This window comes from Mustela nigripes, chromosome 2, assembly GCF_022355385.1.
Source record: "Mustela nigripes isolate SB6536 chromosome 2, MUSNIG.SB6536, whole genome shotgun sequence".
In the NCBI taxonomy this organism is placed as follows: domain Eukaryota; kingdom Metazoa; phylum Chordata; class Mammalia; order Carnivora; family Mustelidae; genus Mustela; species Mustela nigripes.
The window spans coordinates 211,411,338-211,435,158 of record NC_081558.1 but is presented as its reverse complement, the minus strand read 5'-3'; the positions used below and the strand labels follow the sequence as shown (position 1 = coordinate 211,435,158).

General features: G+C 39.5%; 2 protein-coding genes across 8 annotated transcripts in view; one reads left to right on the top strand and one right to left on the bottom strand.

Annotated features, from left to right (window-relative positions):
* Positions 1 to 16,780, bottom strand: part of TTC3 (tetratricopeptide repeat domain 3) — a 130,172-nt gene extending 113,392 nt beyond the window's left edge. The window contains exons 1-6 of the mRNA XM_059392334.1: positions 16,591 to 16,780; positions 3,803 to 3,957; positions 2,717 to 2,759; positions 2,123 to 2,273; positions 1,574 to 1,661; positions 725 to 778 (exon numbers count right to left, since the gene is read on the bottom strand). Of these exons, the coding sequence (XP_059248317.1) occupies positions 725 to 778; positions 1,574 to 1,661; positions 2,123 to 2,273; positions 2,717 to 2,759; positions 3,803 to 3,946 (480 nt within the window). The 5' untranslated portion in view covers positions 3,947 to 3,957; positions 16,591 to 16,780. The remainder of the gene's footprint in view (positions 1 to 724; positions 779 to 1,573; positions 1,662 to 2,122; positions 2,274 to 2,716; positions 2,760 to 3,802; positions 3,958 to 16,590) is intronic.
* Positions 16,781 to 16,823: 43 nt separating this feature from the next.
* PIGP (phosphatidylinositol glycan anchor biosynthesis class P) lies at positions 16,824 to 23,048 on the top strand. 7 transcript variants are annotated; one of them, XM_059392335.1, is made up of 5 exons: positions 16,824 to 16,913; positions 17,499 to 17,602; positions 20,628 to 20,700; positions 21,510 to 21,628; positions 22,713 to 23,048. In XM_059392335.1, exons 1-5 carry the CDS (start codon positions 16,834 to 16,836, stop codon positions 22,841 to 22,843), a joined length of 507 nt encoding a protein of 168 aa, XP_059248318.1. In that variant the 5' UTR covers positions 16,824 to 16,833; the 3' UTR covers positions 22,844 to 23,048. The 7 variants fall into 7 exon arrangements, with proteins under 7 accessions (XP_059248318.1, XP_059248319.1, XP_059248321.1 ...); XM_059392336.1 differs by having other exon boundaries at positions 16,842 to 16,917; XM_059392338.1 differs by having other exon boundaries at positions 16,905 to 16,929.
* The last annotated feature ends 773 nt before the right edge of the window (positions 23,049 to 23,821 follow it).

Sequence of the window (23,821 nt, the reverse complement as noted above, 5' to 3'; positions counted from 1 at the left end):
AATAAGCACTCAGTGCAAAGATCTTCACAAAGAGTAAGGAGTTCACAGGAATGTTATTCGTACTTCTAGTCTGAAATGACTTCAGAAGTAGAAGAGTTATCAATGCTCACATCAGGTTTAAGGGAAACAGGTAGATGTTTATTTTACCAGGAGCAATGAAAATTGGCTTTCATTTTATCTGGAGATTATCTAGTAATTACGTATCAAAAATGTTGGGATGCTGGGTGGCTGAGTTGGTTAAGTGGCTGCCTTCCATTCAGGTCATGATCCCAGGGTCCTGGGATCGAGCCCCACATTGGGCTCCCTGCTCAGCAGAGAACCTGCTTCTCCCCCCCTCCCTCTCTGTCTGCTGCTCCCCCTGCTTGTGCTCACTCGCTCTTTCTCTCTCTCTGACAAATAAATAAATTGAAAAAAAAAATCTAAAAAAAAAAAAAATGTTCACACCCTGGACCTAATAATTTCATCTGGGAGAATATATACCAAATAAATAAAAAAAGAATCAATGTGTAAAAGCAGCCCCAAATTACACTCACATATGGGGGAGGAGGGAATGACGCAAACCCCCAAAATAAGGAGACTGCTTAAGCAAAATACAGAAATCAATACTAGCAAATACTACATGTAAAACACTAACTTGAGAACCCAATTCATGGTGCAACGAGCAGTGAGACATCTGCCATTTTATCGGCAGTGGTCATGCTGGTTTCCCGTGTTTAACACTTACATTTTCTATTTTATAACCAATTCTCAATAAGCCTCCAATAAAGAATGAATCATTCTGCAAAACAAAATAAAACATGAACCATCTTCAATCAGTTATACTTGAAATTTGCAGTAGACAAAAAAAATGCTGCATTTCAGGACTACTGCTATGTGTACAGAATCCGCTTCCCACAAGCACTTTCATGCCCAGTTTACCCCCTCAGAACCCTAAGACAAGAATTCAGAAGTAGTCTTACACTTGCTTCTAATAATTAAATGGCTTAGTGTGACTTTTAGATGTATGGACTTTAAAGTTCATTACGCCAAGATTTTTTATGAAAATACACTGGCTGATATAAGGAATAGCAAAGGATTATCAGCAGGAAATAAACACTTGGCACCATAACTCCATAACCAACTGAAATAAGAAAAATGATCAAATGGCTTTCAAGGGAAAAAACCCTCAGTATAATACAGGGCACTGCCTCAAATACTATATAATAAAAGTCTACCCCAAAGAACAAGCATTTGTTGTGGTACTGCTGACAGCGGCATGATTTTACAAGAAAGAACCCATCACTTTCAGTGACAGAAGTTCCTGGGAACCAGCAGCTTTCTTTTGTCTGTGACAAATTCTATTTTCTATCCTTTAATGAGGAGGAATGGTCCTGGATCTCATCATTCATGTCAGGAAGACTGCTATCTACCTAATCTCTCAAATACATAGGACAAACTCACGGACAGCAGAATAATCTCAGGTTAAATCCAACTGAAACCATCACCTGTTAACCACTATAAACGAGTAACGGGCCTGATACCACATTATTATATTCTTTACATACACGGGGGAAATACACATTCTACCACTTACCACAACTTTCTTTGCCAAATCCACAATATCTTCCATCAATTCCAGATGTTGTAATTTCTTCAAACTTATCTCAGAAGCATGAGAATTACTTAAATACAAATTCATTTTTTAGAAAATTAGGTTCTCACATATAAAAATTCATTGAGCTTTACACTTTACTATATGTTATACCTCAATTTAAACTACTTGAAAAAAATTACATTCTCTCTTTCTTTACTCTAGGTAACCATAAGCTGTTTACTAAGTGGACAAAATACTATACCTTTTTCTCTCTTCTGTACTACAATGTTGCTATTTATAAACAAGCATATTAATTTTCCCTCAGTTTCAAATCTACCATCTAATGCTCCTCAGAGGTTCATTCATCATAATGTCACCATGATTAGTCATTCATAACCCAAAGCATTAACTTTTCCCATCTTATTACGTAAGAGTGAAATTGAACAGTATATACAAAAAGACAAGCCTTCCCCTGCACTTGGCATTCCTCAAAAATGGGCAACATGCTTATCACTGTTTACACAAAATGAATGACGTGTAGTAACTTACGTGGCCTCCACACAGGGGTGCAACCGTGATATTATAGAACTGTGCTGACGTTGAAACAGAAGTGGCCAGAAGATGTATATTTTAATGGCATCACAGTAATCTTGCAGGACAGAAACTGGTTTACTACACCACATATTGCAGATGTCAAATTCTTTATTAAAAAAAAGTTTTAAATTAATATTTTTTGCCTCATTTTGGAATAAATCAACACTGTTAATAGAGAAATGGCTACAATGGATATGGAAAGGTAAGAAAAAAGAGAATGCGTAAAACAGAAGAAAGGGACTAAAAGGTAAAACTTCCACTTATAAAATATGTAAGTCACAGGGATGTAAAGTTCAAAGTATAGTCAATAACATGGTAATAACTTAAAATAACTACACTTACAGTAAGCGCTGCATAACATATAAAAATGTCCCATCACTATAGTGTACACCTGAGACTAATACCATACTGCATGTCAACTATCCTTCAATTAAAAATACATACATCAAAACGTAAAAAAATGAAAGATATGTAGGACCGTTATGTTGATGTGAATGGATGAACCTCCCCCAACAGTCTCTCAACAAATTAAAATACCAATTTACTCACCTAAGTTTCTCTCACTTTGGGTAAAATCTTTATACTTCATACCCTAAATGGAAAAAAATTCTTTTCATTTGTATCTGATGAAATGCAAAAGTACAGCTTTCAATTTTTAATGTAAGGATTATCAGTACTAAAGTACGAAATTTTTCAGTGTACATTTACTTATACACTCTGACTATAATATCTTCAGCTGGTGAGCCTTTCAGGCTTTTTTTAATACTGTTTCCCCTAAGTCTGCGTCTACAGCTGTTTCTTGAAAGCTACTCTAATCTCCAGTTAGAAAACCATCTTTCCCCATCACTCATTCTCTGGTACTGCACATTGTAGAGATACTATTTACCTTCCCTTCCAAAATTGCATTTGTAACTCCCTGTAAAAACTTTTGTCCCATAGGTGCCTGGGTGGCTCAGTGGGTTAAAGCCTCTGCCTTCGGCTCAGGTCATGATCTCAGGGTCCTGGGATCCAGCCCCGTGTCAGGCTTTCTGCTCAGCGGGGAGCCTGCTTCCCCTCCTCTCTCTGCCTGTCTCTCTGCCTGCCTCTCTGTGTACTTGTGATCTCTCTCTCTGCCAAGTAAATAAATAAAATCTTTAAAAAAAAAAACAAAAACTTTTGTCCCACAAAACATCTTTACTCCCATAGCTCTGAATCAAAAAAAACCTTTAAAATGTAGACATTAAGTCTTCAGCATAATAAAAAAGGATCTGGGGGCACCTGGGTGGCTCAGTTGGTTGGGCAGCTGCCTTCGGCTCAGATCATGATCCTGGGGTCCGAGGATCAAGTCCCACATCAGGCGCCCTGCTAAGCGGGGAGTCTGCTTCTCCCTCTGACCTCTCTTCTCTCATGCTCTCTCTCAAATAAATAAATAAAATCTTTTTTATAAATAAATAAATAAAGATCTGTAACTATGAATGGTGATGGATGTAGTTTTAACTAGACTTAATGTGGTGATACTTTGACAACATACACACATTTCAAGTCATTATGTTGTACACCATAAACTAATACAATATCATATGTCAATTATATCTCAATAAAATAATAAACCTTTAAGAAGACACAACGTTTAAACAAAAAAGCAACAAATCTTACCACCCCATCGCAGTAAAGTTGAGTCACACGAACATAATCATTGGACATAAATTCAGGAGCAAAGACAAAATCATCCATATAAGGGCAATCTTCTAACAAGGCATCATCTGCTACAGTGAAATCTCCCAGGGCAAAATCGTCCATGCTGTACCATCCTAAAGAAACAACACAAACCCGAATCAGTAATTAAATCATGTGAGGTAATATGAGAAGCAATCTTCCTGGCTTCTATGGTATACTAGAAAAATTCTTCGAACTTAAGCCTCCCCAAAATAATCATAAGAACATTGACTCTGGAAGATTCTCACCCTCAGTCTGCTGCTATTCTTTTCCCAACTCTCTTCAAATACCAGTTTAATCTTTTTTTTCCCTTAGGCTCACATAGTCACCATCTCTACTCTGAACTTATCTCTTTACAGGTCTCCTTTAAATGGAAGATAATTAAGGGCTTCTCCACTTTTGTATGTGCCCAGCACATGATAAAGCCCCCGAATAATTGTTTGCTGGATGAACAAAAGACATCTTTCCACTGCTGCCCTTTTACCCCATTGCTTTTACTGCATCCTATGAAACATGCCATTTCACCACACACAATCTCCGCCATATTCTCAACCTCCTGGCCAGAAGTAAATCCTGACTCCACTGAGAAAATGGTTTCTTTTTGGCTACTTACTTTCCCCTATCCATCCACCCGTGTATGTCCCTGTCTTGGGCAAAGGGGCAGAGCTGGAGTGGTACAGGGCAAGCTTATCAATCTCCTAAATCCCCACAGCCACACCACCAGACTTCCATTCTCCTAACAATTGCTGCATCTGGCACTCTCACAACTACAACACACGACACTGCTAGATTGCAAATGTGGGCAAAACTCCTCACGTTGCCAACAGCCTCATATTATCAAACATAGTATCTATGTTTTAAATAGAATATTTCAATGGGGGAAAGGGAAATTAGAGCTGGAGTTTCAGACTTAAGGATTTTTTCTGGAAGAAAGTTTAGTAATAAAAATTTATCGCCATCAGAGAATAGTTACAAAACATAAACATCACTAAAAAATGCAGCATGGTAGTACTTCTAACTCTTGCCCAATTAATGGCCTTCTTTTCCTATCATCATCACTACCACCATTCACACGATTTCTTGGACTTTCCCACTTCAAATCAAGTTTCTTTTTTCCTAAACAAGACCACCATCAGTCCTCAAAATACAAATCTGTTTTATTCTTATCACATCCAATTTGTAGTATGAAAACCTTATAGTATAAGAATCGAAGAACAATAACAATCCTCCTAGCCAACTATTCATACTATTTATCACACATCATACCAGGCATTTTTACGTGCATTATCTTGTTCAATCTCATCACCTGCATATATATGGGAAGCATTCTGAATAAAATAAAGTAATTGGCTTAAAGTCACCAAGCCAGGAAGGATTCAAACACAGGTCCTCTGATTCCATAGTCTCCCGCTCTATTTCACTGTATCTACCTTTCCTTTTCACTGCCACCTACTTAACTCTTGCTTGTTGTTCTGTTTATGAACATGGACCATTAGTTCAGAGAACTCCCCACTCTCCTCCAAACTCTCACCATGCCAGCCACATCAACCCATGCAGACAATCCCTTCAAGACCCCAACCTTGCTGTTGACCTCCTAGATTAAAATAATCTTCACCACCCCTGATACCTAGGTTCTTCCTTCCCAAGGCTACACTTCAGATCACAGTGCAGGTCTAAACTAGTTTTTAAATCTTTAACTCTGATTAGCTCCTTTGACCACAACCAAGAGTCTTATGGCCCTTGTGTCCTCTGTCTCCTACCACAGATTCTTCATCATCATCATTCTTCCTCCCTTCTCTCACATTTCCTCCATTCTCATTCACTTTCAGCTTTCTGCGACTGGGTTTCTACCTCTGCCATTCAAGGAACTGCTTACAGTAAGGTCATTAGTGAGCTTCTCCAAGAGGCTGGTTATCTATCATGTCTGGAAAGTGAGCTGTTTTGGATAAACACTCTTTCCAGAGTTTAGGGAATTTAACTACAAAAGTGAAAAAATAAACATTTTAGGACTCAAAGTGTGGAATATAAAATGGGACACATGCTATCTTGAAAACAGATACAATTTGCCTTACAAACATCTTTTTGTATATATACACAGAAAGAGCCAAAAACTCTCTGCCATAGCCCACACATCACCATCATGGCATCGATTACAATCCAGTTAATGTGCTCATACCCAGCAGACTGAGCCACTGTGACATCATGCTGGTCATTGGTAGCCTGGCAGACCTCACTGATAGCATACCCTACACCAACTATGCTGTAATTAGACACTAGTGTGATTTTTATTTTCTATTTTGTTTTAACCAGAGAGGTGACTGGCACAGGAGTTAATTAAAGAGCATGGACTCTGAAGCCAGATTGCCTAGGATTGAATCCTGGCTCCCCCATTTCCTGAGTGTATGATCTTGGGCAAATTACTTTACCTCTCTGTACTTCGGTTCCTCATGTGTCAAAGGCAATAGCAATACTACCTACCTGATTAACCAGTTAACACATGTGTTGTGCTTAGAATAGTACATGGCATATAGGAAATGCTATAAATATCAGCTACCATTAACATTAGTATTAGATGAGTATTTTTTAAAATCCATTGTTTGGATGCTTGCAGCTAAATGGCCTACCTTAACTTCTAAGTCCAAAGAGCACTTTTCAGCTTACAACTTACTTGACGCTGTTGACCACTTCCTCCTCCTCAGAACTCTTCATTTGGACTCCAAAGACCATCTTCTCCTGGTCCTCCTCCTATTCTTCTGGCTCCTTTTCCTCAGTTTCCATGGGCTCTTCTTCTCCATTCCCCGCCACCCAATGTCAACTTTTTTCTTTTCAGGCTTACTCTCTCCTTGGTGACCTTATCCACCACACCCATGGCTTAAACCAGCACTTTCTGAACTTCCATTTTTTGCACAGCTTCACCATGATTTTTGCCATTTCCACATATCACATGTATTTTTATTTACTTAGTATTTCTCTTTTATTGGGCTCACTTGGCTTATGTGATATCCATGACATCAAAGGTTTGAAGCACAACTTATATTATTCATACACATTAAATTCTTCACTATTAAAAATCTATGTGCCACTTTAAATATCTCATACTCACTGTAGCAAACAATAGTTGAAACACCCAAATGGTGCAGAGTCTTTAATTTCTCCAGGCTACACTGCATCTCTATGGTTATTGGATCAACTACTACTAGATCTTAATACAAGATGTACCACAAGTCTCTCAAATTCATTAAGGTCAAAAATGAACTTATCTTTTTCCTCAAAAACAAACAAATGAAACCAAGTTCTTTCCTCTTTCTGTATGTTATCAGTCAATTGCTCTACATGCCACCTGGCTAACCAAACCAGCAATGTGGAGGTCAATCAAGTCCAGTCTCTTTCAACATTCCTATCCAAATGACCAAAAAGTCCTGTCTTTTCTAGCTATTTAAGAAATCTAAAATTAACACACCCATCTTCATGCCAGTGACACTGCCTTAATTGTCACTTCATCTTTTCTCCTCTGAACTAACTTAATAAGCAGCCTCCTAGCTGGTCACCTGCCTTCAACCTTGGCACTCTCTGAAACTCTGATCATAACATTTCAGTGCTTAAAATCATTCAATAGCTTCCCTTCTTCAGAAAAAAGTACAAACTCCCTATCATAGCATGGAAGGCCTTTTGTAATCCTGTTCCTCCTTTTATTTTCAGTCACTCCACAACATGCAACTTAGAAGCCATTCATATTCAACTGCTTCTGATTCATAAACAAACCTTATTCTGCAACCATCTAATGTCTACCAGTTCTTAGTACATCATTCTGGGAAGCATTTCTTGATCTTCTTACAACTACCAAGTTTCTTTCTGCACCTCTTCTCTGGAAAACCAGAGCATCCTGTCCGTATCTTTCCAACAGCAACTCTCACACTGGTCATCATGGGTTTATCTTTGTAGGCCAAAGGGTACACTATGCCCTACTCATCTTGAGTCCCTCAGAATTTCTCAAATTTTTTATTCACACTCCCCAAGAATAAAACTTTGCAGAATGCACTTGCCACCTATACTGCTGTTGTTCAGTATTTTTTCTTGAGAATGACTCAACTTCTAACTTGGATGAAAACTTGTTTTAACAGAAAATTTGATTATCACAAGAAATCTTACATTTGGTAGGACCAGTTTTATTTTTCTAATACAAATTCAAGTAAACATACTGCTAAAATTAAATATTAATGGAAAGGACTTCTAATCCCATCAGTTACAATGAACTAATGGGGGACTCTCACTGCAAAACAAAGTAGATTCTAGACTTTAAAATTTTTTTAATTTTGCTGAGCTCATAGGAATAGGGAATAGTTAAAGCCACCCTTTCCCCCCAAATGAATAAACCTCTAGCTAAAAACCAAAACTGACAGTCAGGAGTGATAAGTAATAATGCCAAGAGCAATAATGGACACTAAGCCCTAAGCCAGAAGCAAAGTGAGGAAACTAAGCCATGTAACGTAAATTCCCCAGCTCCCAATGGAAGCAGATAAAAATTCTATCAGAAGAAAAGCACCCCCAAATCAAACTTTCAAGATCCCACAGGGAAAGGGCCATCAAAGAGGAGTTCATAACCAAAGATCATTAAACAAAGGTGGAGTCAACCCACCATGAAGCAGAGACAACAGAAAGAACAAGCCATAAATTAAGATTCCTAAAGACTTCAGACATTGGGACTGCCAGATACAGTCTACAGAATACCCAGGGATTCAGAAACACAAGCAAGCACCATAAGACTATAAAATAAAGACTTAGTATGTCTAAAAAAAGAAGTGGAACTTTGAGAAATAAAAAATATAACTTAAAAGTAAAAGGGAAAAAAAGGATGCACTTAAGATTAAGCACAGATGAAGAGAAACCGAACTAAAGATGTGCCTAATTAAACTACCCAGCACTGTAAATTCTGGTAAAGAAACAAGAAAATGAAAACTTATAAAGATGAAAAGTAACTGACCTGGACACAGTTCAATATACATACATCCAATTAAATTTCCAGAAGGAGAAATACATAAAATCGAAGACAATATTGCAAGGCTCAGAATCTTCTAGACTTCATGAAAGATAAAAGTCAGAATCAAGAAACATGTATCCGAAAGAGAATAAATAAAAAGTAATCTCCATCAGAATTGGAAGGGAAATAGCATAGCACCAAAGATAGAAAATCCAATGCAGCAAAAGAAAAAGTATTTTCTTCAAAGTAGGAAACATAAAACTGGCAGGAGGCTTTGGATGTAGAGTATCTTTGCCATGCAGACAGAAAATAATCTATCAACCTAGAACTATATACCCATCAAAACTATCTCTTAAGAACAAGGATAAAATGACCAAAAAAAAAAAATTTTTTTTAGAAGACTTTGACAGAGAACGCATGCACACATATAAGCAATGGCTGGGCAGACAGAGAAGGAGCAAACTCCCGGCTAAGCAAGGAACCCAGCACAGGGCTTGAACACAGAACCCTGAGACAATGACCTGAGCCTAAGTCAGGCAATTAACCAACTAAGCCACCCAGGCACTCCTAAAAATCATTTTAGATAAAAACTGAGCTGACTACCAAGAGACTTGAACTTCTAAAAAAATTAACAATTAAACTGCTTGACTAGATTAAAAGAAAAATCCAGTAATATATTCTTTATAACAGACATCTAAAATTTAAGGACGTAAAAATAAGTGAGGGTAAAATAAAGGAATAAGATATTTCAGGTAAATTACCACCAAAAAAAAAAAAAAAAAGTGGGATACATTAAATAGATACTAACACAGAAAACAAAATTAGGTATAGAGAGGATGATGGCATAATAGAAAAGGTTCAATCCACAAAGAAAATAAGTTAAACTTCACATACCTAAATCAAAGTCTCAAAATACATCCAAAAAAAAAAAAAAAAAAAAAAGCTGTCAGAACTACAGAAAGTCAGTTTGAAGGTAGTAGTGGGAGACTGCAACACATCTCTCTCTCAATTAACGACAGGTGAAACAAAATTAATGAAGATAGTCTAAACAATTTACAAACTTGAGCTAACAGATACACACTAACAAAATACACACTTGTCACAAGTACACACTGAGAAGTTATAATTCACTATGTACAAGGCCCTAAGTCCATGGAAAGCAAGTATTTTTTAGAAGATAAAATACATACTACATTCTCCAATAACACAATTTAGAAATGAGTAACAAAGAAAAAATGTTAATGTAGATCCTTTTGAAAATTAAACATATTTCAAAGAAAAATTTAAAACATGTAAGTCAAAAAAAGAAGTGTTTACCTTTAATGCAGAGTGCTTTTACAATAAAATCCCTGGAAGTCAGTCCCTCTGAATCCCCTTCACCTGATCTACCCATTCCCACACTTCCTCCCCTCTGGCAATCACTAGTTACAGAATAAAAACGTCATGGGATTGAAAAGTACAGCATAGAGAACAGAGTCAGTGAACAGAGTCAGTAATGCTGTGACTATATTATACATGACAAATGGTGATGACAGTTATTGTGGTGTGTCGTAATGCACAGAACTGTCATATCTCATGTAACAGACCTGAAACTCCTGATACTGTGTGTCAACGATACTTCAATAAAAACTAATGAAATGAAAAAAAAAAATCAAAATGAAAATTTTAAAAGTATTTAGATTTAAAAGTTAATGAAAACACTATAACTGAACAATGTTAGGTAAACTGAAAATAAATTTGGAGCAAGTTTACAGCCTAACATACTTATACTAGGAAATAACAATGGTTGAAAATTAGTAAGTTAAGCATGCAATTTAATTAAAAAAATGACGAATAAGTCCAAAGACAGAATAAGTAAGTAAATAAAAGAAAAAGAATCAACTAACTAAAACACAAAAATGTAAAAGAACTTATTAGGCCAAAAATTGACCGCTTGACAAGATTCATTAGTTAGACAAAGTTCTGGCAAGATTAATCAAGAAAGAAGAGAAGCCACATACAAATAATATTCAAAATGAAAAAAGGGAACACTAACTACAGATAAAGTGGAAATTAAAAAGAGAATTAAGAAAATACCATGAAAATGATGCTAATCAACTTAAAATTTGGGGGGAAAGATAAATTTCTTAAACTTACAAAATCGATTAAAATAGAAAATCTGAAGTGCTAGCACTACTCAACTGCTAATCACAACTAAACTATTAATAATATACAATCCATCTCCAAAGAAAACATTAGATCCAAATGATCATGGAGGTAAACTCCACCAAACTTTAAAGAAACAAATCACTTCAATCCAAACTGTCCCAGGAAAGGGGGGGGGGGCTATTCTCTAATTGGTATAAGGCCAGTATAACCTTAATGCCCAAATCAGACAAGATAGTCAATAAAGAAATATGATGGTGATTTCACTCACAGACACAAAAATCCTAAATAAAATATTAGCAAACTCAAGCCAGTAGTTCATGAAAAGACAATTCACTAAGCTCAATTTGGGTTTTTCTGAGTGAAGAATACAAAAGAGAATTAAGAATTTTAAAACATATAAATTGAAATTCATTACATATAACAGATAAAAAAGAAAAAAACCCAAAATATTCTTGTTTTTCTGTCCCACGCAGGAAGCGTGTGCCAAAATTGCAAAGGCTTTCCTAACTTAATAAAAAGTATCTACAAAAGCTTAAAACAAAGATTTTTAATGGGGAAACATTCCCTTCTTAAAATCAGGAATGAGACATATATGCCCACAATAATCACTTCTAAAGAACAACCATAATCACTTCCATTTAACACAGATGTAAAAGTATGCCAGCGTATTAAGACCAGGAAAAAAAAAAAAGAATTTTAAAGGGAAAATAATTGAAAGGAAAAGCCAAAAGTGTCAGTATTTGCAATGATTAATTATTCACATAGAAAACTCAAAAGAATAATAGAAACTATGTTAGAAATAATAAGAGTTTATCAAGTGATGGCTAAAGGTTAATATAAAAATCCATTAAATTTCTATTTGCTAACAAAAGTCAGAAAATAGAACCTTAAAAAATAACACCAGTTATAAAAACAACAAAACTACTGGAAACATCAGAATCAACAATTTTAAAGTATTAGATTTGTATGGAGAAAATTACAAAACTACATTAAAAGACATTAAAAACCTAAATAAATGGAAATACATACCATGTTCTCAGACAGGAAGGCTCAAAATCTTAAAGATTTCAATTCTCCCTCAAAATGATTCAATAATTCCAATTAATTCCCAGTTTTTCACGTCACGTGACAAGTTGATTCTTAAAACAAGAACAAAGGTCCAAGAACAGCTGAGACTCAAGATCCCCTGCCCCAAATGGCAAGATTTCTGGTAGAGCTATAGGATTAATAATGACAGTGTGGTATAACATAGAGATAGTCAAGCAGACAAGTGGCACAGAAAGGGGAGTCAGAAACAAACCCATGCTGGTGAACAGAGGGCCAATTCCATGCATGGTATGAGGACAGCTGTAGCCACGAGGAGGAAAAAAATGAATGTGGATCACTGCCTTAACACTTTACACAAAAATCAATACCAGATGAATTATGAATTTAAATGCGATAGACATCATTTTAAAACTTCTAAAAAGAAACCCAGGAGAATGTCTTTATAATCCCAAGATCAGGTAAAGTTTCCAATTAGATTACATAAAAATTAAGAACTTCTGTTCACCAAAACACACCATAAGCAGTAAAAAGACAAGCCATGAATTTGAGAAGATATTTACAATGCATATAATCAACAAAGGATTAGTGTTTCCAGTTTATTAGTTTTAAAAGACAACCCAAGAGAAAAATGGGTAAAAGATATGACCAGGTATTTCACAAAAGGGAAACAGTTCATAAACATATGAAAAGATGCTCAAACTCATTAACAAAGAAATGCAAATTAAAACCACTAGACACATCATTTCATACCCATTTGATTGGCAAATATTAAGAAATCTGATGATAATAAGTGCTGGAATAAATATGAATCAACTGTAACTCATATACACTGCTTATCAAAGTATATAAAAATTGACAAAACTGCTGGCCAAAGTACAAGGTGGTACAACCACCTCAGAAAAGTTTGGTAAAGTTGAACATTCATACCCCATAATCCAGCAATTTGACCTCTAGCAAACAGTTTACCACAATAATATTCCAAACATTTTTTTACTCACAAACCACTAAAAATGTTTTAAATCATTTTCACACTAAGATGACATCTACAAGTGTTCAGCCCAAGTTTAAATAATTGTAAATGATGAATTTCTTGTGACTTAAAGATAATCTTAGATATTATCTAAAGATAATGTAGTTTTGTGACATATCATTGGTTTAAACTGTTATAATTATTATAACATAGGATTTATCAAAAATAACTGCATACACTGATAATCAATCATAAAATGTGAAATTGTAATTGCAAATGCAGCTCCTGAATGGAAGTACCTGGATTAGAAAAGGCTCTAACACTGTGTGTGTGTGTACACACATACATATACTGGATTTTAAATTATCTGTATTCCATGGAGTTTTTCTGCTTGGGACAATGCCTTAATAATATTCCATGTGGGTAGGTAGTATGCCTTCTTTACCTAAGGTAAAAGTGCTACTAGGAAATGTAAAGTGGAAAGTAGGACCAACAAGAGGCCTCTATCACAGGCCCCAGGCATTACCAATTTTAAGAAAGAGAACACATAGAATTTAATGATCTAGAAATTGATTCATTAATATCACTCCTGCCCAAGTACTCCCTAGAAATATCTTCGTTACTCCTCTGGGAGGGGGTCATAAACCCCCATATGAAAATTAAAGAAATTTTTGGCAACCATGTACCAGAAGATAGGGACAAGAATCTTCATAATAGCAAAACCTAGAAACAGCCAAATGTCCATCAAAAAATGCATACACTGTCTAACATTCCCTGTAGAGTATTACACAGCAGTGAAAATTAATGACTTACATCTATTCTCAATATCAGTGACTCTTAGAAACAGCCCTGAGTGAAATAAGCAAGTCTTAGAAAACTGTATCCACAATCCCTTTCTTTAAAAATCCCAAAGACAAAGAAACCATACAATACATTGTTGAGCAATATACATATATCTGACAAAATTATTTTTTTAAAAGCAAGGAATGACACAGACAATTCAGGATAGTCACTCTGGAGATGAGCACATACAATATTGGTCATTTTGATTCTTGGATTGAGTGGCATACTGATTGGTAGTATTCACTGTACTGTTTTGCTTCACAACCTTTATATATGTTACATTATTTTTTTTTATTTTGTTACATATATTTTGATTTTATCAAATATTACATTGAAGAGGAAAAAAGATTTTTCAAAACCATTCATTATATTTTAAAAAGTAATTAAATCACCTCAACTGCTACTAAAGAGGTACATAAAACATATCGTGGAAATTACTATCTTTACATTAACTATAGGTGCAAAATAAAGTTTTACTGGAATTAATCTTACAAGGAGCATATGAGATAAAGACTGAGCTAGTTAGCTGTGAGAGATGAACCCATCTGACACAGGGCTAAAAAAAAACAGAAGCCAAGGCGGCTACAAGCAAATTAAGCTGTAAGCTAAAGTTAAAAGGAAGCTGGTCAGTAAAGAGAAAGCAAAAAAGTAAAAGCCTAGTAACAAAGTATTAGCAAGGATGTGAGGAAGTGAGTGTTCTCACTTAATACCAGTGAGAGTGAAAATTAGTACAACCACTTTGTGAGTTTCTGTGATATTCAGTTATGTTGAAGATGCACATATCCTACTATCCAGCAACTCTCCTGCTACGTGTGTTTCTTAGAGAAACTTCCAAATGTGTGCACAAGCAGACAAAGATGTTTATTGCAGGATTGTTTTTAGGGTAAAAAAACCAGAAACAAGTTTGAAGTCCACCGATTGGGAAATGAATTATGGTATATTCATACAATTGGATTCTGTACCAACAATTAAGATGAACCAAAGAGAACACAATTGCCCAATTTATTTGTATATAAATCTCAAAATGTGATACTGATTTTAAAAATGCAAGTTGCAAAAAGACACATATCATTTAAAACCATTGAGATTTAAAACACATACCACCACATATTGTTTATGGATTTACTGTGAACCAACTATAAAATATTAAAGGAAATGATATACACAGATCTGAACACAGTGGCTATCTTAGGGAAGGAGGGGCAGGAACTCGGAGCGCCTCCAACATCTGCACTTTTATTTCTTAAAATAAAAAAGGATTTGAAGTAAATTTGGCAAAATAATTACATTTGTAAATCTGAATCATGGGTTGGTTAGATCCCCCTGTGTATTTTACATGTGAAATATTTCAGAAATTAAAAAGAAAAAAAGGAAATTAGGCAAAGGTAAGAAAATTGAACAAATGAACAGAAAGACACACCAAAACACAGCCTTAGAGCGCAGAGCACGAACCTTTGAGCAAGAAGCAGCGTAGGAGGTGGCTCTTTAATCGGTTTGAAGTTTCCTTCCCTGTGTATCCTTGTAATAAATCCCATTTCCCGTAGGATAAAACGCAAATTTCTTGCAATAAAAAATGTCCTAACTAGAGCTGTAACTATGAGAAAACTGCTGCCAAGGGAGGAGTAAAAATCTGTACAATGTCTACCTTGAGTCTCCTCGCCAGGATGCTGGGCAGAATCAAGAGATAATTTATGAGAACGCGACACAACACTATAGGAACCGTTAAGTATTACCAAGAACGCCCAGGCACAGCTAGAACGTATTTGCCCAGCTGGCGTGGAAGGAGTCTGCAACTGAAGCGCTTTGGGCATCTACGGCTCTTCTGGAAAAGGCACTCTGCACTGGGACCAGCCAAAATTCACCTACGCGTTGGCTCGATTTTTGGCCCTTGGCTCCCCCCTCCTTCCTCCCAGAACAGGCCGGCTCGACGGGCCGCACCTGACGTCGCCCACACTACGGAGCAGCTGGCCAGACCCGCCTCCGTCCCCCCCTTCCCACCCGCGTCGGGGGAGGGAGGATGCTCCGGCGAGGAGGGAGCGGGGAAGCGCTGGGTTGATGGTCCCACCCCGGGTCCCCTCCTGGGAGGGAAGCCGCCCCCGGACTCGACGGCCATTCTCACGAAAACAGGTGGCGCAGACGTTAAAGCGCACAGAACAGAGAACGGGGCGCGCACGAACGTTCCCGAACACTCGCGAATGAAAAGGCGCACAAGGGAAACCATACACTCGACAGGACACAGGCGCGGTACGCGCGCGGGGACACGCGAGGGCGCACACCGGGGAGGGCGCTGTACCAGGATGGGGTCACGACTGCACAAGGCGCGGACACGCGAGCGGGGGACGCGCGCCCCCCGAAGAGGGACGGTGACACAAAGGGGGGCCACCACACGGGCCAGAGGCGCCCACGCCGTCGCCAAGAACGCGAGCGACACAAAGAAGCCGGGAGTGGACCCAAAGGCGCGTGCCCGCACGCCCGGACCCAGGGACCCCTCGCCTGTCAGGGGTGTCACCCTCCAGACGAGAGTGCGCGGGCGGCAGGGGATGCGCCCACAAACGGGCTACTCCCACCCTCACAGAGACGCCCCCAGGGGCCCAAGGAGTCTGAAGGGGCCCGTAAGACAAAAGGGACACACCCACTGGGACCGACCAAGGCGGCCACACCCCCCAGCGCCCCGACCCACGCAGACAAACCGGGGGCACCACAGCAAGCGACGCGGGGCGACGCGCACACACCCACACTCACCACACACCCACGGAGGGGGTGTGGAGGGCCCCTCTCCCCGGGCATCTCGGCTGCAGCGCGATAAGGTGACACATCCGGGAGCCCCGCCGCGCGCCAGATGGGCACTCACCGGGGCCCGCAGCCCCCGAGCCTCGGACGCGGGCCGCCGCCGCCGCCGCCGCCTCGGGCCCTCCACGTCAGCCAGCGGGCGGGCGAGAGCGGGCGGCGGCGCAGGCGGCAAAGCCCGTCACGTGGGCTGCGCACATGCGCAGTCGTGCAGCCCCGCTCCCTTCCGCGGCGGCGAGCGGAGCGATCCGGCGGTTCCCGGTGCTCGCGCGCTCTAGGCAGGCAAGGGTCGCGGTGCGCCTGCGCCTGGGCTGGGAGGGGGCGCCGGAAAGACCCGGCCTTTCCTTTAGCTTTCACCTCTCTGGCCCCCGCGAAGGTTTTCCAGAAGGCGCCTGCGCGAGGGACTCGGCGCTGAAGTGGCCTTGCTGTCGGGAGGGGCCAGAGAAGCGACGGCCTCCCCCACCCCACAACCCTTGAATTAGAAACTGAAACTCCCCCGAGAGGACAGGGCCTGGTCCCGGGCTCGGTGGCCCGGACCTGGGGAGGAGGCGCGCGTGCTCCGAGCCCGGCCTTGCCAAGCCCTTTTCGCAGGCCCGCGAAGCCTGCAGGCTAGGAACGCGTTCGTCCTTTCTCTACCCACCCCGCCCCTCCCCTGCAGGGTGCGCGCGCACGCGAGGTCTGGGGGCTCGTGCACGCGTGCTAGCGGTGTGTGTTGGAGGTGTGTGCGCAGGGAGGCGGTGTGCAGTGGCTTAGGCAAGGAGAGAAACTGCAGAGGCTGTCCCCGTAGCAAAGCGATGAGGCTACAGCAGACCAGTGATGAAGGGGAGTGAGTCACTGACGATGATTGTGTTTCTTTCCCGCAGATTGTCTAAAGCCACAGGGAAAATGGTGGAAAATTCACCGTCGCCATTGCCAGAAAGAGCGATTTATGGCTTTGTTCTTTTCTTAAGCTCCCAATTTGGCTTCTGTAAGTACTTTCCTGATGGATGGCCAGGTCCTCTTTTCTGGTGTTCAAGGACAAGGAAATTACGGCATTTGTTCTTAGAATGTGCACATAATGAACTGTGATTCTTTCTACTTAAGCTTTTTTCTAAGAAAACCTAAATGGAACTCGTGTTTGGTATTTTAGATGCCCGACACCAGTGTAAGTAATCTTAAGAAATTATTTATACAGCACCAGACAGGATTGCAAAGTGAATGAAACCTGGTCCCTGTGGTTCAACATCTCTGTGGTCATAGTCTTCTGGACAAGACAGACACTGGAATCTACAATTAACAGTGTGAAAAGAGCCATGGGAACCCAGTAGAGCAACATGAAATCAGACTAGGAAACAGGGTTTAGCTTTCTCCTGGGCAGCGAGAAGGAAGATATGGGAAGGTTTTGAATGAAGGGTTTAGAGTGAGTAAGTTGGTGCAGGTGCAGCCTGTTGGAGGCAGGAAGCCAAGAGAATTAGGCTAGAGAAGCCATGTGCACTTTAGAGCCCTAGATCTGGCTTCGTTCCCAGAAGATCCTGTTTTCCAGATGAGGAAACTGATGCTCGCTGAGACGCTGATGTGCCCAGGGTCACACGGGAGACCCTACATCTCTCCTCTAAAGGATACGGGAATTATAAAGGAAAACAAAAGGGAAAAAATTGGGTACCCGCATCCAACTTTTTGGAATTTTGTGGAAACCAGGGAGGTGAGGGAGTGGTAGTGTTTCTGAACCCTGACTGTATTGGTACAGCCAACCATGCTGTGGGCAAGGGTAGTGTAGGGAGTAAAGAAGTTGTGACTTGAGTTCAAATCCTGACTCCTCCAGGAACTAGCTGTGTCACCTGGCATCATTTGCCCAAGCTCTTGAACCTTCAGACTCTTCATCTGTAAAAGGGTGGTGACAGTGTTTATTGAATGTTTATGATGTGCAAGACAGCCCTGTGAGGTAGGTATTGTTATTTCTGTCCTTTATTTTATTGATGATGATCCTGAGGCATGAGGTTTTAGGAATGTGCCAAAAGTCATACAGCCAGTAATTGATAGAGCTGGAATTTGAACCCAGACCCTGGGTCGACTTCACTGTGCTGCCTTTTAGGGCAGTTGTGAGGATTAATTAATTGATTAATTAATTAATGTAAAGCACTTAAAACAATACAGAAGATTGATAAGTATTTCTATATAGTCTTGACTTTTACATAGTGCCTGGCATAAAGTAGATGTTCAATAAAGTCTCATTCATTGATTTAATTAACATCAGTCACTTCCGTTTATGAATTTATGTGGTGTTTCTCTGCTCTTTGTATTTCATCCACCTTCAAAGCTATGTACAAGTTACAAGCCTGTCCCATGCCTTCTTTTCTCTCTACCATCCAGTCACACCAAATCCCTCACCAGATCCCTCACACTCTCCCTGTGGATCATGGCAGCGAACACCATTTTCTCGTATTTCCTTCCTTCCTCATCTGCAGCCCCCAGACATACATATTTTTGATCTGGCTAATCCCCTACTGATTATTTAGGGTGCAGTTTAGTCACTTCCTCCAGGAGATCTTTCCTGACCATTAACATCACCTCCATCAGCGTCAGTGTGGGCTAAGAGCCTTCTTACGTGCTCCTGTATCACCTTTTATTACACATTCATGCTTATCACAGTGTAATGAAAATGTCCATTTACTCGTCTCTATTCCCCTCCCCTAGATTTTAAGCTTGGGAAGGCGAGAGACCATGCCTTTTGGGTTCACTGCTGTTTCTTATGCTTCTGATGTAGAATATGAATCCTACAACATCATCAACAGAGATCGTTTGAAATTTGTCTCTCCCCTTTACCTCGGGCAGAGAATGTAACATTTCTAAGACTTTATTTCATTTCATTTACTCCTCTATAAAAATAGCATACATATCATAGGATTGTTTTAAGGGTTAAATTAAATAATGCATGTGAAATGCTTTGAAGTGTTGGGAGCCCACAGTAAGTGCTTGGATGTTAGCTGTTATTTTTACAAATTAACAATAAAGCATTCCACAAAGACTGAGCTTGAGGAAAATAAGATTGTATTCTGGGAGATGAGGCAGAAGCCCATCATGAGATAGAACAGAACAAGGGTAGATAAAGTCACCTTTAAGCAACCGGTGTCTATAGTCTTTTCAGCCCTGTGGTAATGGAGTATTGAACAGCCATTATACAGAGGGCAAATTGCTAGGTGCTGTAAGGATCACAACAATAGCTAAGACGTGATTTCTGCCCTTAAATGGCTTCAGATACAGTGTGAGAGTTAAGACATGTTTTAAAAAAAGGGAGAAATGGGAAAGTGAAGTTGTTTAATGGGCATAGAGTTTTAGATTTGCAGGATGCTAAAGTTCTAGAGATCTGTTGCATAGCAATGCAAATATACTACTTTTTTAAAGATTTTATTTATTTATTTGACAGAGAGCGAGAGAAGGAACACAGCTGGGGGAGTGGGAGGGGGAGAAGCAGACTCCCCGCCGAGCAGGGAGCCCGATATGGGGCTTGATCCCAGGACTCTGGGATCATGACCTGAGCCGAAGGCAGGTGCTTAACGCAGATGCTTAACGACTGAGCCACCCAGGCACCCTCAAATACACTACTCTAAGTTAAGTGTCATAAATACTATAAGAATGACAGAAATAAGGAGCTAGGAAACTGAAAGAAAAGAAAACTCATTTCTGACGTAATCATGTAATCTCAAAAGAGCTTTTTGGTTTTTGTGTTGTTGTTATTTTAAGATTTATTTATTTTAGAGAGGGAGCAAGAATGTACACAGGAGGAGGGTCAGAGGGAGAGAGAGCATCTTAAGTAGACTCTGGTGGTGAGCACAGAACCTGATGGGGGCTCCATCCCACAACCCTGAGATCATGACCTGAGCCTCCATCAAGAATTGGGCCCTTAACTGAGGCAACAGGTGCCCCACGAGATTATTGTTTTATCTGAACCTTGTTAAATTAGATGCATGCCTTATTGACTTTGCTTTTTCTCTTATTTCTGTTCCTCTCTGCAGTACTGTATCTTGTGTGGGCATTTATTCCTGAATCTTGGCTCCATTCCTTAGGATTAACCTACTGGCCTCAAAAGTAAGTTTAATGTTTTTCTTAAATAAAAATGTGGGAATACTATTTTGAAGGATCACAGTTTTTCCTTAAGACTGCCCAAATTGTAAATATTTATCTTTCTAAGATCCATAAATAGCCATACAGAAATTTAAAGCTTTTCAGAGGTCATTACTCCTACATCTCTAATTCAGGATGGCAGGGTGAACATACATTCCATTTCTTCCCAACATCTTGCTAAGGTAACACTATTCAAGAAAAATGTTTAAGGTATAAACCCACAGGAACAAATAATGGGAGAGCAGATAATTATCAAAAGAACTCAAGGTGGAGCACCTGGGTGGCTCAGTCAGTTGAGCGGCTGCCTTCAGTTCAGGTCATGATCTCAGGGTCCTGGGATCGAGCCCCGCATTGGGCTCTCTGCTCAGCGGAGAGCCTGCTCCTCCCACCCCCGCCGCCTGCCTCTCTGTCTACTTGTGATTTCTTTTTCTGCCAAAAAAATAAATATAATCTTTTTTTTTAAAAAGTGTTCAAGGAAATGATTGCAGACAGGGGAGAGGTAACTTAGTTTTCACTTTTTCTGTGGTGCTGTGGTAGGGAATGATGCAGGATTGCAGCTTTTTACAACGCAGAGTACTAACCACTATACGATCACGGCCAGGACTGCAGCTTTTCATTACACGCCTATTAGAATGATTTCACGGTTTTGTAGATATATGTATTATTTTAATTAAAAAAATCGGATTTAAAAAGCTTGTTAACTCGGTGATGGTCTCTTGAGAATGATGACTTTTCAGGCAGTTTATTATTTTCTTTAATATTTTCTTCTACAGATACTGGGCAGTTGCATTGCCTGTCTACCTCCTCATTACTATAGTAATTGGTTACGTACTCTTATTTGGAATAAACATGATGAGTACCTCTCCACTCAACTCCATTCATACAATCACAGGTAAATGATTATCAAAGGAAAGTGCTGGCAGTGGGGGGGGGAGAGGGAGAAGCAACCAAGAATAGGCTGTAGTAGGTGACACGTATCAGCACAAGAGAAAGAATATAGGAGAAATACATACAAAGTTACACCAGAGGAAATGTTTATGTGGCAGAAACCAATTCTGATGAATATGCTACTTACAGCACCAGTCAGCAGGTGTATTTTCCCATAAAGACCACAAGTATATAAAATGTTCCTTAGCAACTGTGCCCAAGAAAAACATATTTTATCCTAAACAGGCAGTGTTGATCAAAGAATGGCAAGTAGGTCCATGCAGACCTTGTCTGATAGAGGGATTTGAGAATACGCATGCTCCTCAGCATCCTTGTACAGACCTGACCCCAGTTATGTAGATGGAAGAGCCACAGCATGTCTTTGTGGTTGTTTTTTTAATTCCCCTAAGTCTAAAGAATAAAGTAAATTAAATTCCTGACCATGCTTAGATTCTAGGAAGTGAAGGGGTTTTGGGAGAAAATGAAGTGTTTTTTAAGTTGCTTGGTCTGATTTTTTTTTTTTTAAATTTTCAAAGCCTTTTTTTATGAGCCTATACAAGGTACTTTGAAAACCAGTTCTAGTATTTTTATATTGCTTTCCGATAAAGCACTGTATCCCCTGTCTTCTTGCCTAAAATTCCAGCAAATAGACAATTTGTGCAAAGAGGGGACCTTGTTAAGTTTGCGTGAATGATTGTACCAAATGACTTAACCATTTGGCGGTGTTGGGTTAAATATATTTTCTAAGCCTGGGTATAATTCTGTACCTATGAGAAATGTGCAGGTGGAACTTTAATCCTTAGCGTACAATTGAATGAAATGTTAATTTCTTATCCTAGTTAAAGATGCAGAAAGTACTTTCCTGATTTTTATTCTATTTGGGACATTTCTTCTAAAGAGAGAATTTAAGTAATCTTTTAATTATGTTAAACATGGTATTTGTCATTATGCAGATATTAGCCTAGCAGAGTATTCAGTGCATTTCTGTAAACTACAAAAATGGTAGAAGAAACTGCTTGGGTAAGCAGAGCTTTTGTCCTCTTCCGCAGATGACTATGCTAAAAATCAGCGGCAGAAGAAATACCGAGAAGAGGCCATCCCAGCATTGAGAGATATTCCTATTAGTGAAGTAAACCAGATGTTCTTCCTTGCAACCAAAGAACCGTATGCCAAAAAGTAAATTGCATGTAGACTAACACCAAGCATTTACTCTTAAGTTTTTGATGTAATAATTTTGACCATAATTATTTTGACTTTTTCTCATACCCAATATCGAAGTGTTAAAAAAAATTTGTTGTTTCTTAGATTAAGTTCTATTAATATTATAAATGTTCTTGAGTATTAGTTATGAATGAACAGAATAAATAAAATACTGCATTACTATATAGCAGACTTCTTAAATAAGTATTAGTAAAAGCAAGAAGTACCTCCAGAGAAGCATTCATGTTGTGATTTTTAAATGGCAATTATGTCCTTCCCGTTGTTTTTTCTTCGAGACCCAGAATTCAAACTCTTAGATTTGGGAGAGGGGTACATTTAGTTTGTGTGTTCTTGCATCATACTTATGTCTAAGACAGAAACATTTGTTGAGTACTTACTTCCGAGGTATTTTTCTGGATGTAGCAAGGATAAGATTCTTTCTGAAATAGCTTGCATTTCAGGGGCAGATTGAGACAGACTAAGCACATAAACCAATATTATTTAATGAGTGCTATGCAGAGAATCAAGATAGTGTAATGTTCTAGATAGTAAAGGGATGACTGCTTTAGCTTGGGTGGTCAGGGAAGGCTGTTGAGAGAGAGGCAGTTGAGGTTGAAATTTAATTAGCAAAAGCAAGAGCCTGTGAGAAGGATTGGAGATGGGAGAGATTGCAGGTCTGAAGCAGCAGGGGGCAGAGGCCTTTCGGTGGGAAGGAGCTCAGTGTGTCCTGAGGACGGAAGGCCAGCAGGGGCCTCGGGCACACTGCCCAAGGGAATGTGGAGAGGCCCAGCCCCACCGCACTACCACAGAGGGCTTTGTAGGCAAACACAGGAAGTCTAGACTCAAGTGTCAGTGAGGTGAGTTGGAGGCCCTTTCGCTTCTGAGCTATAGGGAGGCTTTAGGGAAAGGCATGACCTGGCCCCATGGATGTCTTGAGAAAGTTGCTCAGGCTGGTGGA